General features: G+C 39.3%; 1 protein-coding gene across 5 annotated transcripts in view; it reads left to right on the top strand.

The window, feature by feature from the left end:
* Positions 1 to 669: 669 nt before the first annotated feature.
* IPCEF1 (interaction protein for cytohesin exchange factors 1) overlaps positions 670 to 17,711 on the top strand; it is a 38,426-nt gene continuing 21,384 nt past the window's right edge. For 2 of the 5 annotated variants that reach the window (XM_018078084.2, XM_018078082.2), the window contains exons 1-6: positions 670 to 766; positions 1,425 to 1,594; positions 8,836 to 8,909; positions 10,564 to 10,635; positions 13,511 to 13,572; positions 17,525 to 17,613. In XM_018078084.2, the coding sequence (XP_017933573.1) occupies positions 1,436 to 1,594; positions 8,836 to 8,909; positions 10,564 to 10,635; positions 13,511 to 13,572; positions 17,525 to 17,613 (456 nt within the window). In that variant the 5' untranslated portion in view covers positions 670 to 766; positions 1,425 to 1,435. The other 3 variants (XM_018078081.2, XM_018078080.2, XM_018078083.2) reach the window with 2 other exon arrangements.

The raw sequence follows: 17,711 nt of genomic DNA, 5'->3' as shown, positions 1-17,711 counted from the left end.
GTCTGGGGAGAATTTACTCCAAAAACCAGACCTTCCATTTTCAATGACCTCCTTTTTTGGTCTGTGGTCTTCTGTTTTAGTTTCATTTTCCATGTGTTTATGCAGGATGAAATATATAGACTGCAAATGAGTAAATATGATTCAATTTTGTTATTTTTAAACATCCATATATGTTGTGTGATTTTTTTTTTGTTAAGAAATATTATGAAACTCTTACAGAGGAAAAAACACATGCTTTACACTAAAATAAAAAAAAAGAAAAAAGGAAAAATTTTTTTTTCTTTTTCAGGATTTCTTAGAATGAGCTAAATGACTATCAGTCACCTGGCATGTATTTCAGTGTTTCCATGTTTGTAAATCTGGCTTATGGAGCATAATGAAGCATTAAAATGCTGGAGTTTTAACTTCAAAATGCAGAATACAATTCAGGCAAACACAGCAAAGTAGAAGCTGCCTGTGGGTGCAGAACAGGAAGCACTAGTAGACAGACACATGTAATAGAATTATATTTGCTCTTGCTCAACTAGATGTACATCAATTTTAATTAACATATTTTATGCTTCAGCTACTAACGTCCCTTCAGCAGTGAGTGGGTTATGTGTTTCCATCCTGCATATACCACCAGCATCACCACCACGTCCTTCTCTATCTTCCCCCTCCCCTTTCTACACAAATGTTGCAACACAATCTGAAATTTCCTCTTTTCTTTCCTTCCTGCATTTCTTACAGGTTCCTTTGCGTCAGAAGGCAAAAAAGAAAAGTCAAGGTAATGAGAGATTCTTTTTTCTTTTCTCTCACGGATTCCTCTGTTATTTTCTTAGTGTGTCTTATTCTTGAGAGGGTGAGGATTTTGTACTGCTACTCAGCTGGTGGAAGGCTGCTTTTTAACTCCACTGATTCTTGAACTGATTCTGAGAAAAATGACAACGGGCTGTTCCTTTGGACTAAATCCTTGTGGTATGTTAATTGAATCAAAGCTGGTAATCAGTGAGCTAGAATCAGCTGCCTGCATAGAGATACACACTAGCGGTTTTCATGTACTTGACATAATAGTTTTCTCTAGCTGACTTAAATAGATGTATTCTTTTCAGTGCAGCTGTGTGAAGGAAAATATATGCATGCTTCTCTTAAAAGGATCAAAGGATGTATTTTTAATTTACTACATCTTGTGTATCTTACAATTAATTAGTGTCTGCATTATCTATAGCTTACTATTTTGTTTCTGAACATCAGCATGCCTTTCAAAAGAATGTGTGTTACTGTCACAGCCATTATAAAACTGAACGACTTCTAAGTATATTTTAAGATATGCTTGGATGATTTTCTGAGATTGCTAAATAAGGTTGACATCTTTAATTGGCAGCAACATCTTTCCTGGTAATGCACTTTTAAGAAAGCAGAACACTGTATTTTTAATGGCACAGGATTCTTTGTAATGAGCCGACGGAGGATATCGTGCAAAGAGCTGGGACAGGCCGATTGCCAAGGATGGCTCTACAAAAAGAAGGAAAAAGGAGCTTTCATTGGCAACAAATGGAAAAAGTTCTGGTGTGTGCTAAAGGAGTCATCGCTGTATTGGTACAGCAGTCAGCTGGTGAGTACAGTGTACATCCAGCTCCGGGTGCCAGACAAACAGCATCTGCTGGGACTGAGACAAGGGCAGCTGTGGTTACAGTATAGATGCACCCTGGAGGAGTACAAATAATGGGGTTTATTTCTCAGTCCTGACATTTCCTGTGATCTGGGAAGTGTATATGTGAATGTGACATATGCAGAAAACTACTTTTTCTAGTTCAGCAAGTACTTGTGAAATGTTAACTTGCTGTCTGTTCTGCCCTGTAAAAAGCTGTTCTTTGAAGTCACTAGTGGTCTTTGAATTTGGAAAAGATTTTCCTGGGTTGAGCAGTTTGCAGACACTTGCTATCAAGACTCAAAACAAGAATTCTTCTTCACTTCTGATAAATTTAATTTTCAGAAGTGTCTCTCCTGTTTTTCTCTCCATCCCCTTCCACATGGAGAATATTCTGTTTATTTGTCTGACTGGTTTCTCTTTTTTCTTCTATTTTTTTCTCTTTTCCTTTCTTAATTTTTTTCTTTCTTCTTTTTTTTTTTTTTTTTTTTTCATTTCAAGTGCTAGAGAATAGCTGGCTTTACTTCAGGCTGGTTCGACTGGGCAGAGAGGATGTCTTGCCCATTCTAGGAAGATTCAGACAGAATTATTCCCTTCTCTTTTCTCTCTTGCACTACTACCTCTAAAAAGCTCCTATCACAATCAAATGATGAAGTGGCAGTGTCCAGAATTAGGGTATGCAGAGGATTGGGGGATGCCAGCAAAAACATAGGTTGAAACTCAGCAGCTTCAGTGTGGAATTGTGGATGGACATCAGGTTCCCTAAATACAAATGAGCTTCTTTGAAAATCAGCATTTCCCAGGCCCAGCAAAAGATGAAAGTTTAAAGAAACCCTTATTAATTCTTAGAGCATTTTAAAAAAAAATCAAAGGCTATCTGGATTGTTTCCACTTTTTTATTTCTGTTGCAGTAATCCCCATTAAAAATCTTGCTAACTGCTTCAGGGAACAAATAAAATAGTTTAAACCATTAAAAAAAGCTTAACTCCTGTGCAGAGTATTCCACATTCTCCCTTTAGTTGTGGGTATAGTGTTATTGGTTTTTGTGGTGTTTTTTTAGGGTGGTTTTTTGTTTGTTTGATTGATTTATTTAATTTTTTGTTTGTTTATTTTAAATCAGAATAAAAATTTTGACTGGTACTTAAAGATGGTGTTAGCTATTCCTTTCTGGGGACAAGTGAAAGCAACTCTGCTGGTCTTGGGCTGTTGTTTTTTTATGATGTTGTGGTAGTCTGATATAGATTTCCTTCAAGACTAAATCAGATACATGCATGAGAGAAAGGAAAAGAATAGGAAAATTAGGAAAGAAAAAAATATTTAAAAGCCCTTTTTTTCCCCAATGCTTACAATATCTTTGCTTGAAAGATATGGCCTGGTAGATATACTCCCCAGCAGCATTAATACCTTGCAAACACTTATTAATATCAGCTGTTAGAAATCTGTGTACTTCTGGGCAAGCAGTTTTGAGAAAGGTGAGCTGGCTGGCTGATGTGTCCTTTAGACATGGGAAGTATCAGAAAGGAGTAATTCTGAGGAGTAATCAAGCTGGGAGGAAATATAAAAAGGCACAACCAGGCAAAGTTTGCCTTCTGGGAAGAGAAGGGTGGTGGGGGAGAGGTGCAAAGCCCTCCACTTCCTTCGGTTGTTGTGGCCTGGCTAAATGCTGCTCTTGGGATCCAGAGAAACCATGATCATGATGGTCCCAGTGCTCTAGACAGCACTCATCCTGCAGTCCATGCCTTTCTGACTGTCACTGACTGCCCCCAAATGAACAAGTGTCAGCCTCATTCCAATTTATTTTATTTGCTCCAAAGAGTTCATAGAGCTTCAAAATACTGTCGGCTTGTGTCAGTCCTGAGTTCTCACCTATCACAGCTGTTCCTTTAACATGCTAGCTGGTAGTGCCTCTTTGCTTTCAACTTCTGCCAACTCTCACGTGCTATTTTGTATTGAAAACTCCAGGTTTCTTTGGACAACTTACAGTGCAGCCTCTATGTAACTAGATTCAGGTAATGTTTGCAGAATGTCAGTAACTACAGGGTTTGGAAAGGACAGAAGGTGTCCTTTGCTAAGACCTGCTTTCTTAAATTTGTGAGACCAGAGACATGCTCAGAGATCTGAGATCAATTAGACCTGATGCATTTTCACAAATGTTTTCACCTCTAGACTGATGAAGGAGAAATAGCAGTGACATATTCGCTTGCTTTCTTGATATTTCTTTTAAGTCTCTGACCTGGCAATAGTACTACCTCTCTGCCCCTGTCTTCAGTAAAGTTAATCCTCAGTTCCAGTGGATCATACAAGATGGCAATCTAAAGTTTGGAGTTCTGTTGAAAGAGGAGTCCTGCTTACCACGTGTCTGAGGCTTCCTGTTATTGGCCCTCTTACAGAGGCTGAAGCAAAAGGTGGTGGTGAAAGAGTGGGGCTGAGGTTAAAGGAACCATGGCACACTGTTTGCCTGTAGCTCTGCCTGACCAGTTTTGTTCTTGTGAGAAACGAGTGTGTTTTGTTTGTGGCTGTGTGAAAACCAATCACTGGTAACTGTAGCATAGCAACAGGGTGCTGGACCTATTTTTCTAATGGAGAAGAGGAAAATAGGGAGTGGGTGGAATTTGTACAGGAACGTGCATCATCCTGGATTTGGATAGATAACCTCAGCTGACATTATGTTCTTGGTGAAGTCTGTCTTCAGGTGCCTCTGAAGCTCTGGATGTTTCTGTTACTCTGGTTTAATTTGCCTTCAAGCTACTCTGGTTCTGGGTCTTTCATGTGAGACAGATGGGGGGACGCCATATAGGACACTCGTGACATTTGCATGATATTTTCTTCAATTTAACATAAGATACTTTGTGAATGCCACAGCTCGAAAGAGAAAAAAATAATAAAATTCTGAGACAGATCAGCAATAGCAGATCAGACACCCTGAGAGTCAAGCTTCTTCATTGAAAGCAAACTAGAGAACACACGTAAATCCATATAAGCCTTTGATGAACTATCTGAGGTACTGCAAGCAGTGAAGTTAGGGCCCAGTGGTCTAGTTAGGCTTGGATAGGCTGCCCTGGAATCTCTCCTCAACACCCTTCCTCTTTATAAAATATGAGGCAGGTAAATTTCTGTTTGCAGCATGGATGCACTCATAATCTTGGGAGGGAAGCTGTTTGAACTAAGAGGAAACAGAAGGGTTGGCTTTGCAATGGTAACACAGAAAATGTCAGAAAATGGATCTGAGCAGTCAGACTTTCTGGGTGCGTACAGGAACACCAGAGTCCTTGGACAACTGCTTTTCATTAGCGTTTGATTCCTTTTTTTGAGCACTGCTGTCTGCAGGCAGCTGCCTTGAAGACAAGCGTTTAAAGAGGACAGTGTGAGATCCTGTCTAATACTTTAGCAATTTTAGTTCTCATACTGAAACCCCAGAGGGAATCAGTACTCCTATAGGAAGAGGGGGGTGGGGAGGGTGAGAATCATCACATATAAACCCAGGTTCCCAGCTCTTTGTGCTTGTTTTGACTGTGTTGGATAGTATTGGCTGGAATGGGACAAAAGACTAAATCCCTCTCTCTGATGGGTCTTTAGGATAGCTTGACTGGTTTTCCAAGTACACCTGAAATAGAGTTTTGCAGAATGTGTTAAAGATGGTTGTCATGGGGATTACGCTGAAAAAAAAAAGATATAAAATTAAAGGGTTGCAGGCTGTGATCTACTGTCACTATTTATCTTTGTGTTTGATTGTGGGGTTTTTCTGATTTACTGCATTTAAATTGCTCCTCACTCTAGCAGCTTTTCTGGAAGCTGTATAATTACAATCTTTTAAAACAAAAATCTTTTACCTTTGAGTTGTAGTTGCCGCTCACATGGGCAAGAAAAAGTCATTGATGTCGGTTGATTGTGCTGAGAGCTTTGGGGACCTCTGGTCCAGTATCTTACACAAATTATTCACAGTTCTATGAGTGGCCTCATTCATGTACTTGGCAGAGAGAAAAAAGACTGAAAAGGTTTGAGGACTGAAGTGATCCTCCAACATCCACAAGGTATTCTGTGGGCAGTGCTGAAACACTGATGAAGCCATGAGGAGTACCCTGATTTGCAGACCGGAGCTGTTCCACAATAATAAGATATTTCATGTTACAGCACTATTTTTAAAAATCTTTCTGTAACATTACACTCACTTTAAATGACTTACTAAATCTCCTAGAGCCACAACATTTAGATAACATATTGAGGCAAGCTGAAAAAGACATTAGCCTCTTTCATTGGATTCATGCATTATGTTTCATAAATAAATTCTTTTTGGAGTGCAAAGCTTTTTCTGTGAAAAAATGGTCACTTTTTTTTTGCCCCAAGCATTTGCAGAGACCGTTGTTATTACTGAAATTATTTTTCTACAACTTAGTGTAGCAAAAGTACAGATTTTTGTGTTAGGCTAGCCTTCATAAAAACCACAAGAGATAAAAGCTTATTCTTTTAAACAACTTGATCAAGCAGAAAACAGTTCGAGGTTCTTTTTACCTGAGTTTTTTAGGGCTATTTTACAGCTTTGCATCAAAATCTCAAGGATGCTTGAGTGAAATGTGTGAGTCAAACAACAGCGTGCTAAAGTCATGTTAAAGATAACATTTTGAAGAAAGAAAGCATTTATGATTTCTATACACTTTTAATGTTTTAAAATTATTTTTTCCCCCAAGAATGACCAAAAAGATGACTTCCACATGTTCTGTTCCTACGGTTTATTTGGAATTCTATTTGCTGACTATAATAACACTCATAAGGTTTTAGTGTTTTGACTTCCTTTTTTTCCTTCCTTTTTTTTTTCCTGACAATTATGGAACTACATACCCATCAAATTCCTCTTTTCTGTTACATAGATGGCGCGTTTCAGGTGTGTACAAGTAGTGCATTAAAAAGTTCACACCATTATCCTCTTCATTTATAACATATAAGAAAGGCCAACCTGCCCCAGACCCAAGTCACCCACTCACCCATCTGATGGCTTATCCAGCTCAGGCCACTGATTTACTGCTGTGCATGAGAGTGTATTCCTTCACACAGGGTCTTGCTCTTAAACTGGGTTTATTGATTCATACTGCAGAGAAACAACTGGCATTGTATAAATCTTTCATCCAACAATGCGTGCAATAGTGACTTTGATACCTCAGGGACTGCTTTTTTGAGATTGGTCTCTGGTGTTCTTAGAGTAGTCTTGGGAATGAAACAGGATTTTCAGTTTTCTTGCTGACCCAATCCAGTAAGTGACCACTCTTTCTGGTACAGAAATGCAGGTAATGCATTCTCTATCTTTAGTACAATGCAGCCCATGAATAGAGCTCCTTCTTTACTCACTCCTACTCATTGGCTGATCCCTATATACTTAGTATACTATGGATCTGGAATGGTAATACTTGCTTAAGGTCTAAGTGATTGACATACACATTATGGAAAAAAAAAAAGAAAGACTTTTACAAAATCTTGTCAATTATTTTTTTGTTATTTTATCTCAGTGAGTTTAGTCTCATGAAATACCAACCTGTGGAATGTAAACAAGAGCTCCTCAAGCCAGCCTCGAACTGATTTTTACAGATACAAATACAATCAGAGAGAGTTAAAAGCCCACAATAGCAAATAAGTACTTTTTTATACAAACATTGCAAAATCAAGATATTTTCAGCCCAGATGTGGAAAAACATCATTGTTTCTCCTACACCTAAAGAAAATAACGAAAAGCCCTTCCACTGCTGCTTTTTTTTCTATGTGTATATGTGTGCGTGTCATGGAGCAGCAACTCGCAATGATGCAAAAAATATAAACCTCCCTTCTGAATGTTTAATACATGTAAATGACAGGAATGATGGTTATGCGATGGTTTATTGTATACCAAAGAACAGATATGCAGAGCTGCGGGGAAGCCACCCACTGAAATATCCATTCTGTATCTGTATTTCCATTCTTGGAGGTTCATACTTCCAAAAATTAAAGCTCAAAGACTTGTCTTGATGAACATCTTTTTATAGTCACATCATATTTATGCATAATGAGACCTGAGATACTGTCAGTCATCTTCATTTATCCTCTGCCTTTGTAATTGTTGTGTATATTTTACCTGCTTTAGCTCAGTGTTCATTTTCAGAATCTTAATGTGCCTAGGGATAGTGGCTGGGTGCAGCAAAAATGGGATTTAGGAATGAACATTTTTTCCAGACATTACATGCTAGAGACTTTTGTCTATATTATATATTGCTCATCTTAGGAAGAGTCCTAGTCTCATTGCAGATGACCAGGTGTATGTAGATAGATGACATAAAGGAAGATGTTTCCACTTCAGATGTTTCAGTTTCAGGCAGCAAGAACAGGAATTTGAGGCTTACTGGTCACCTCAGTTTTGCTGGAGCAACTCTCTAACAGAGGGTCCTGGTCACCTAGAACAGAGATGTCACTGCTCAGTAAACCTTCTTGCATCCAGAAAGGACTGACTGGATATAAACAGTGTACTGTAAATGTCTGCCTGGCTTTTGTTACCTCTTGTACCATGCCAGAAAATTTCTGGGGAGAGTGGTAACTGGGTGGCCAAAACCACCTGAGGCTGGTTTACAGTGTTTAACAACAGAGCTCAGCTGTGTGGGATCATCCCCTTGCACTGTTTCACCTTGTGGGGTGGGAGTAACCTGTATTGCCTCTGCCTTGCTCATGTACAGACATATGTAGGTGATCCTGCAAAATGGTCCATGCTACAATTATGCAGGGGACACCCTCCTCCATTTCTGCTTAGAATCATTTTGTGTCACTTTTGAATTGTATTTTTCAGCTATATATGGATCATTATATGTGGTGCTGTTACACATCTGTGTAACACACATACATGCTTCATCGTGGAACAAATGCTTCTTTATGATTGTATGTAACACCAAGACCTGAAAGGATGATATAACCCTTATTCATCCTTATTAATCAACAAAACCTATGCTCACACTCTGCCAACCAACACTTGCACCAACAAGAGTGGTGGCTTTCTAGCATCCAGGGTTTGCACAAATATAGATCACAGAGGAATATTTCTTTGGTGTTGATCTGTCCCCATGGTGATGAGCATGTATTTTTACAGTATAAAAAGCTGTCAAAAACAAGAACTTGCATGCTAAATATTATTCAGCATTGGAGTTTGCCAGCTTGCTAATTGGTCGATGTGGTGATATTTAATTTTTTTTTTGAAGGCTGAAAAAGCAGAAGGATTTATCAGACTTCCAGACTTCAGTGTGGATCGAGCAATTGAATGCAAAAAAAAGCAGTAAGTTTATCTCTTGTTCCCAGTTTTGCATGATTTTTACAACATTGCAAGGAATGAATCTCAGTAGTCTTTGACAACAAAGCTGTGGGGAGTTCTTTTGTGTTGTATAAATAATGAGATATTAATTGAGCTACTGAAAGGAAACCATATTGCAAAAATATTTTTGAAAAATCTCTGCCAGATGTGCTTTGCTAGAACTACAAATAAAAAAAAATAGATCAGTGTGCCAAATGCTTTTTTTTTTCTTCCTTCTTTTCGTACAGTGATTATGAGTAAGCTTGTAGTCTGTCTCAGATAGCTCCTCTTAGTTGAGGAGGTCAGCAGTGGTGCAAGTAGTGCCACTTCCCTCCAAGTGAGACTGTTCTTTAGGCTTCTGTGGTGCAACAGAGCTTGGGCTGTACTTGAAGCCTTTGGTTGTGCAGGGATTAAAACCTTTGTTTAGCAGGGTGCATATTTGAAAATATTGTTTCCAAACTCCCTATGCAGCACTGACTTCCAGCTGCTTCTGAGCACACTTCAAAGGTTTGGAGGGGTGTTGCTGTTGTTCGAAGTTATAAAGCTCAGCATGATTTTTATTGTGTCTCCCTCAAGAGAAAGCCTTCATTCTTCTGTTCGGGTCTCATGCTGCAATTGCTGTAGGTGTTCTTGAGGTTAACTGTGGGCTGGACTCCTCCAAGGAAAGTGGGCAGCTATTTTGAATATGGGGCACTCCATTTTGTTTTCTCAGAGGAGAGGTTGAGTCACATAGTACAGAACCATGAGAAAATGTCTTTCACTTCGGTGGTTGTTGGCTGGGAGGGAAATGTTCTCATCACTTGTTTGGATAAGTTAGGAAAACCAGTACTGCTGGGTCAGCTAGGGCCCAGCCAACTATGTGTGTGTGCTTCCATGGGACAGTCACCTAATGAGGTACAGAAGAGTGAAGATACACAGTCTCAGGCTTGGACACTATGTTTTAGGTAAAAAAAGGCACTGAAAACTCTTAGTGGTGGATATTCAACTAAAGCATAGTTTGGGGCTTACACCGACAGATTAACTATTGGAGGTAGCCAGGGGACTAACTCCATTTTGTTTGTTTCACACCTGCCATCTATTTGCCTCTTTAATCCCCCCTAAAACTTGTCTTGGAAAAGTCATTGAAGAGTCGGTCACTGTTTGCCAACTGTGTGCCACTTGTGACTTTACTGTGTCACATGTCCCTTCCCGCAGCCATCAGTTTTCCATGCTGTGGGGTCTTAGCCTGATTAATCACTCATGGAAGCTGTTCCATGCCTTGGGTCACTGCTGGTACTTCCTCTGAACTTTTTCAGGCTTGCTTTAATTTTAGAGCTGGAGGAAGCAAAACTGCACACAGTATTTGAGGTTTGGGAATGCAACAGAATTATGTAATGAAACAATGGAAGTCTTTTTTTTTTTATTCTTTATTCCTTCCTTTTTAGTTCCTGTGGTTTATACTCTCTGAATAATGTGTGGCCAAGGAAGTGAGCTAAAAATAGATTAGAGTTTTAAGGGAAGAGCTATATGGATGGACAAGTTAATCTGGACTAATACAGTGGAGTGAATATATATTTTAAATAATTCATTCAGCTATTATTTTTTCTTTCTTATATAAACTAGTTTTCTTTTTATCTCTTATATTTTTCTTTTCCTAAAGTGCTATTAAGATCAGCCACCCACAGATCAAGACATTTTATTTTGCGGCAGAAAATGTTCTGGAAATGAACACGTAAGTAGGAGTGACTGGTCATGTTTCATCCTGTCTTATGCATGAGAACACCCTTTGAAAGTTCATTCTTTCACTGTCAAGTGGTTATTGACAAAGCTATTTGGGGAATTACTGAGTCTGATTTGTTTTCTGATCGCTGAATGGAAGGAAACTGAAGAAATTTGTTCCCTAATGATACTTGAAATCAGAATCATATAATTAACCCAATTTTGACACTAATCTTCCCAACATTTGCTGGTAAAATTCCTTTTGATAGAGAGGTGCTAAGATTTGATAGTAAGTTCATCACCTTGGGAGAAGTGAGGGCTTAATATAGTTTTGTCCCAGAAGTGAACCAGGACTAGAATATAACAGTGTCTGCTTTCAGAGTAGTGCGAAACTGTTGCAGTTGAACAATCCTCGTGACAGATCAGAAATTTGCTTTCCACAAATGCCCAGCAGAAGAACAACCAGATACTTATTCTATTAATGCAAGAAGTAAAAACGGATATGAATGCTGCCATTTTGGAAGTCACAGAGCTATCAGAAAGATATTATTTTATACTGGTCCAATTTTGACTGATTCAGATATATCTCATATCTTCTTTGTCTTTTTTACTTCAGATTGCAGTCTATTCACAATGCTATTGTATTAAATGGCCAAATACTGGACACAAAGTGGTACAATTTAAATAGGAAGGGAGATCCTATGGTAGTCAGCTCAGGATTTTAATCATGGCTCTGCTGGTGATCTTTGTGAGATTCTTCATAGGTCATTGACTATTCTTTCCCTCTATAAACAGGAGACCTCATGCATATTTACTACAATAGAAAAGGAGAGAGTTTGAGAGAATGAGTGTGACCTCCTGAAAGGCCTATAGATTCAGAAATGTACAATACTACAGTAGTGTATGTGCATAGATATAAATCTGTACTCTATAGATGTATGCAGGTTAATATAGAAGGAAAGAATGCATTGCCCTTTGAAACGTGGAGAAGCATGGAGCATTCTGGTGGAGAGATAACCATCCATTTCCGTATTCCTGCATTTCCTACCAGAGCTCCTGAATGGAGTGACAGTTCTTGAGGCAGATAGGGTGAGGATGACTGAGAATGAGGGACTGCTGGACAGGAGTCTTTCTATAGAGAGAGTAACCCTGGTTGAGAGCTAAGAGATGGAAGGATGTTTGGAGAAGGAAAATTAGAGCTAATGGAGGACGTTAGTGAGTGTTAACAGCCAGTTCGTAGCCCAGCTGGAAATTCTCATGTGAGACATGTTTAGTCTCATGGGAGTCAGTGATTGAAACCTACACAGATGTCCCCGCTCTTATACCCCCAGAATGATTTTCTTCAAACTCCACTTTTTGTGTAAATTTCATTTTGGCTTAGAACTATTTCACCTAGTGTTAAAGCAGCTTGCACTATGCTGCACTAATTTCTCACTGTTGCAGCTGATGATGTTTTCCTTTGCAAAGTATAAAATACATGCATTTAATAGATAAAGTACACACATACTCACGCATATGTCAAAACAGACTAAAAGACGTCTGTTCTCTTGGCTCCAGTCCTGCAAATACATATGTGAGTGGCTCCACTGAACTCACTGGAGCATTTGTGTGTGTTGAGTTACTGGCACACGTCAGTGTTTGATGGATCACGACCTTTTGCAACTCTTCATGCGTGTATCTATATGTGCATATACCTACATGTATATCTATTAAATCAACAGTGGATTTATTAATACAATCATTTGCTTCATTAATTTAGCATATACTTGCTATTTTCATGCACACATGAAAAGTAAAGGCATGCTGACTAGCTGCATGCATTTAGCTGGCCAGTTGTTCATAGTTATTAGTGACTTCTCTTCTGTTGTCATTAATGAAGTCCTAGAATTTTTTTAGCAAATCTTTTCTTTTGTTAAGGTGGGTTTTCATTTAAAAAATCATTCTGTTATAATTAACTGTCAGAAAAGAGTCAATAAACCACTCTTACAGAAATGACTTTTTCTGAATTGTTAGGTGGCTCTATTGTTCATACTGCAGTCTAAAACTGTAGTTACTTTGATCTTGCTAGCAAATTTTCTATAGCTTTATTAGAACCAAGATAAAACAAAATGGGTTTGGGTTTCCCCCCCCATCTAGTATTGAATTTTAATTCCTGTCCCTCATACATTCCCTATTCAGGCTTGAGTTTTAATCTGAAAGTCTTGAGCTTTTTCAGCCGTTAAAATGTGGATAGATCTGAATGATATACAGACAAACACGATACACAAAAAGTATATCTAGGGGATGTTTCTAGCTCTAGAAAAATGCAGCCACCTAAAAAGAGAAATTAAAAAAACCCATTACTAGTAGCTTAAAGCAACACAGGAAGTAAGACTTACTAAACCTGAAAGGACATAGGAAGTTGAAGAACAGAATATTATGGTCAAAAAGTCTGGTTTTAAATGACTCAGATTCTTAGATGGTGCTGCAATAGTTTTGGCCAGGCCATCTGACATCATCTTCTACGGCTCCCATGCCTTTGCTTCATCTGAGGTGAAAGGTGACACCTCAATTGCTGGACTAAATCACTGACGTGGTGATATAGCACAAATACTTTTCCTTTAGCTACCACAAATGCAACTCCTTGGTCATCAGTAGTGCTTTTTTTTCCAGGATCAGGTAAAGGAGATGCCCAAGGCAATTAATCCTGCTCACCACAGGGAATATTAGTATTCAGGTAACTGGTGTCTTTCTAGAAGAGGATCTAAGAAATAGAAAATTTGACATTTAGTCTTCAGACTAATGAAAATAGATGTGGTGATGTAGAACACAACTGAAAGGAGCAAAACTCTGTCTGTCTGAGGAGCATGCAAGTACCCCTGACTATATTCCCTCTGTTTCAAACACAGGTGGCTAAGTAAGCTGGGGATGGCTGTAGACCCTCAGGCACCAAACGGGAAGAATGAGGAAGGTATGCTCCTAACTGGTTTCAGTGTGTAACTACATTGTGTTCTTCACAGTTTTTGTTTGACCAAATTTTTGTCAGCTATTTTCTTTCTTTTAAACTGTCATCTTGAGTCTGTCTGCTGTCTGAGCTCAGAGAAACCACAGTGACCTGGCACAAAGTAATCACAGAAAAAGAAAAAATGGTGAGAAACAGTGTGACTGAGGGAGACACTGTGATCTTGTGAGAAGCGTATAACTACTTTCTGGCAGTTTGCTGTCTTGCTAAGCCTACCAAGTGTGAAGAGAAACAGCTGTGCTGCTCAGGGTTTTGAGCTGGTGACTTATATTGCAGGAGCTGTGCAACAGCATAGGAGCTTGCAGGCTTGGGAACAACATGTGCACTGTAGACTCGTCCCTAATGTCTCGTCCATTCCTGGACGTTTCAACAAGATCAGTGTAGGGGAACAAGGGGATGGTAGCACTATTCTGAAGCCTACAATTTCCTTCAGAGCCAGGCCCAGGAGTTCATCAGGAAATGAGTAACTTTAAAAGTTCCCAAGAAATTTATTTACTGTCTTAATTTGCACATTGGCCTAACAGAACTCTTTGATGGGAGTATACCTGTGTTCAAATCACAAATCTGGGCAGAGGACAAAGCAAGTCACCTGTCAGGGCAGTTGGAAAAGCTGCTTATGGGGACACATGTGCTGGGAGCGGTTTTAGAAAGAGAAGTGTTTGGGGTAGTATTATGTTACCAAACCAGGGATGGACTCTAACATGAGGAATATGTGCCATCATTTGGGCTTTTGACCCTCCATTTTTAGAGTATTGGTACTCAATGCCCTTTTTAGAACTGTTCAGGTTGTGAAGGACCTGTCATTATGAAGAAAAAGCTGTTTTTTGCAGTAGTATGAACACTTAGGTAATGCAACCTGTTTTGTCTAAGCACTGAAATGTTCCTCTTTACGTCCCTTCTGCTTTTTCCCAGAATTCAAGATTGTGGTTTATGCCCATGCTTGGGACATGTAATTCCCTTATTGATTAGTTTGATATGGCTTTGTTTATACTCTGGCTCCATTTATACTGTACCATTAAAGGAGCTTTGGGGCTGGTAAACACAGATACCACTGATTCAGCATGTCTCATCAACTTATTTTTTTTCAGTTCACAGTTATTTCTTGTCAGGAAACTTGTTAATTCCCACACTGTCTAATTCCTCTTAAATGCCTGTGTCCTCTTTGAGCCCAGTTTTGTATCAAATCAGTTTAGGATAAAGGGCTATATTCAGTATTAGGCTGTGTAGCAGGAACTGCAAGGTAATTGTACTCAGTGAGGAAGTGTGCAAATATGTTGTCCATGTTTTCACAAAGGAAGGGTTTGATGGAAAATGAGGGTGGCCAAAATTTTATACATAAACCCAATTTTTTTTAAGCTTCAAAAATTGTAGTATTTGTTGTATTGGCTGAATTGAGAATAATAAAACAATATAAAATTAGTCAGTCCACTAATCTTAATTAAAAAAATATGACCAAATTATACAAAATAACCCACTCAATAACCTCTGCAGCTAGTTGTCTGATTACCCTTCAATAACATAACATAGCCAAGATTTCTTCAGCTTTTAAAGCTAGTGGCCCATCTTCCCTTCAGAAAAAGGCCTTCTGGTTCTGGTGTCAAACAACTCCTTGTCTTTTCATGCATTTTTTGTCATAGGTGATCAAGCAGCTGTCTTGAGTGTGGGTGCAGCACCCACTGATGTGCCTGGGTGGATGTGCCCTTGCAGAGGCATTGCTGTGCTTCAGAAAAACGCTGTCAGTACCCACAGTCACTTCTGTTCCTGCTGATCCAATTTTCCCGTCTGTATCACACCTCATAATTCTTCAGAAGTCTTGTTGCTTGTTATGACATTTCTTGTGTATTCATGTACTTTTTATGCATTTTAACACCACCACCCCAACCTCATTTGCTTATTTAGAGTATCAGAAACAGCTGTTGATTCTTTTTGGGGTCTTCTATGTGCCTAAAAGGGGAGCCGTAGAAACAATAAGCTTTTTACTAGGAGTTACTAAAAAAGGCATTAATAGAGTCTTAGAATTTGATATAGCCCTTACTGCAGCCAGTCTCAGTTCTTTGTGCTTAAATGTGCCAGTACATATTTCCAGTAAACAGAATAGCAGCTATGCTGTTCAAAATCCCTATAGTTCTGCAAACAGTATAGGGAGAAAAGGTAATCAGTCTCTTTGCTATCAGTGTTAGAAAGTTCTCTCTCATGTATAAAATTCTTCTCTCTTACAACTTTATTCCCCACACTTTGTGCTTATGAAAACCCCTAAATGACATGCATAAAAATAAAGTGCGTGGATATTAATTTAACTACAAGATGCGCTCATCACAGGTGATTGCTCAGAGACCGTGCTAACACACTTCCTTCTAGTAGTGTGAACCCCTGAAGCACAGCTCTGACAAAGTACTCCCAGAACATAAGCAACCCCTGCCCCCTGGGGCAAAGAGCTGGATGGTTGCTGTTAGCTGCTCCTGGACAGCAGAAGCTGCTGCCGGCAAAGGGAGGGAGCGGCAGTGCGGAGTGCTGGATCCTGGGGAGACTGCAAGGGCAGCCTCTGTTCTGGTGACCCTCGGCGCTCACTCATGTTGTCCTCATTAAGCTCTGGCTTTGTCTTGGCAAACTCTGGTGTCCCCAGCTCAGTCAGGTGGGGATGGGTGCAGTCACTGCGCATGTGGTGTCAGCACTTGCTCCTGTAAAGGTTGCACACGTGCTGGGAGATTTAGCAAAGGAAACCCATCTTTGCGGCCTTTCAGTACTTAAAGGCAGCCTGTAAGAAAGATGGGGACAAACTTTTTGGTGGGGCCTTTTGCAACAGGACAGGGGTAATGGTTTTAAACTAAAAAGGGGTCAATTTAGCCTAGATATAAAGAAGTAATTTTTTACAGTGGCAAAAAGCTGAGACGGGTTCCCCAAAGAGATGGTAGATGCCCAATTCTTGGAAACATTTAAGGTCAGGCTGGATGGGGCTCTAAGCAACTTGATCTAGTTGAAGATATCCCTGCTCATTGCAAGGCAGTTGGACTATAGGATCTTTAAAAGTCCCTCCCAACTCAAACTATTCTATGATTCTATGATCTTGCCCAAAGTTTACAGGCAGGTCCTAGGAATAGGAACCACCAACATACTGCCTCCATTTTTCTGTGTCTTATCAATGATTATCACTTCATTTAATCCACTTTAAAAAAAAAAATGGAGAAAATGTTTTCACCTGCTACACAGATAGGTGAAAGAAATAACAGCATGACTGCCTCTGCTACATATCAAGAGGTATACTGAGTTTCAGTTTGGTTTTTGTTGAAAAACAAAAAACAAAACAAAAAAAGGAAGATAAAAAAGATAAATGGGTTGTATAGCCCTGCAGTATTTTGTTTTTACCTCTGCACATGTACTACCATGCCGTATGTCATGCCTATGTGGGTTACTGCGTGATGACAAAAGACAAGGCTGCTCTGTGGTTTCCAATGCATGATGGGAGCAGTCTGTTTACAACAAAATTGCATCCAAAACCCTAATACCTGTTGCTAGCTCCAGGAAAACTTACCGGTTACAAAGATTAAGGAACTGCCTCTGCTACTTGCAACAGCTCTCCCTAACTTCTACTATAAATGAAACTCTTACTTTAAACACTGCAAAGAGAGGAAAAAAACCCCACCCCAAACCTACTTGTCAAGCTGTCTAGAGTAGTGTTTCCTGTCATAGCAAATTAACACTTTTTTTTAATTAAAAAAAATTTTTAAAAATGTATTACCATTAAGTAATGTAGCGTTACCACAGGTGGGTTAGGAGACACTGACTTGTTAAAGTGTGGTCCTCAGTCCAGAATATCCTGCTTGGTGATCTTTGGTTACCACAGCATTGTGAGGAATAAATGTTTTGATCTAATTCTTTTGCTCATTTTCCATGTCTGCCTCAGAATGTTACAGCGAAAGCGAACACGATGATCCAGAAATAACGGACACGCCACCTCCCCCCTACACAGTCCAACCCTCACCTCCTCCCTTGGTAAGTGTTCCAGTAATTAGCCTGTTTCTTGTTGCAAGCCAGTTGAAACAAAATTCTCTTGAGGTGGTGCACTTTTAAGAATAACCTACAACAGTGTC

This window comes from Manacus vitellinus, unplaced genomic scaffold (genome assembly GCF_001715985.3).
Source record: "Manacus vitellinus isolate BGI_N305 unplaced genomic scaffold, ASM171598v3 scaffold_4_pilon, whole genome shotgun sequence".
Classification (NCBI taxonomy): domain Eukaryota; kingdom Metazoa; phylum Chordata; class Aves; order Passeriformes; family Pipridae; genus Manacus; species Manacus vitellinus.
This window is presented reverse-complemented; position numbering and strand designations above follow the sequence as displayed.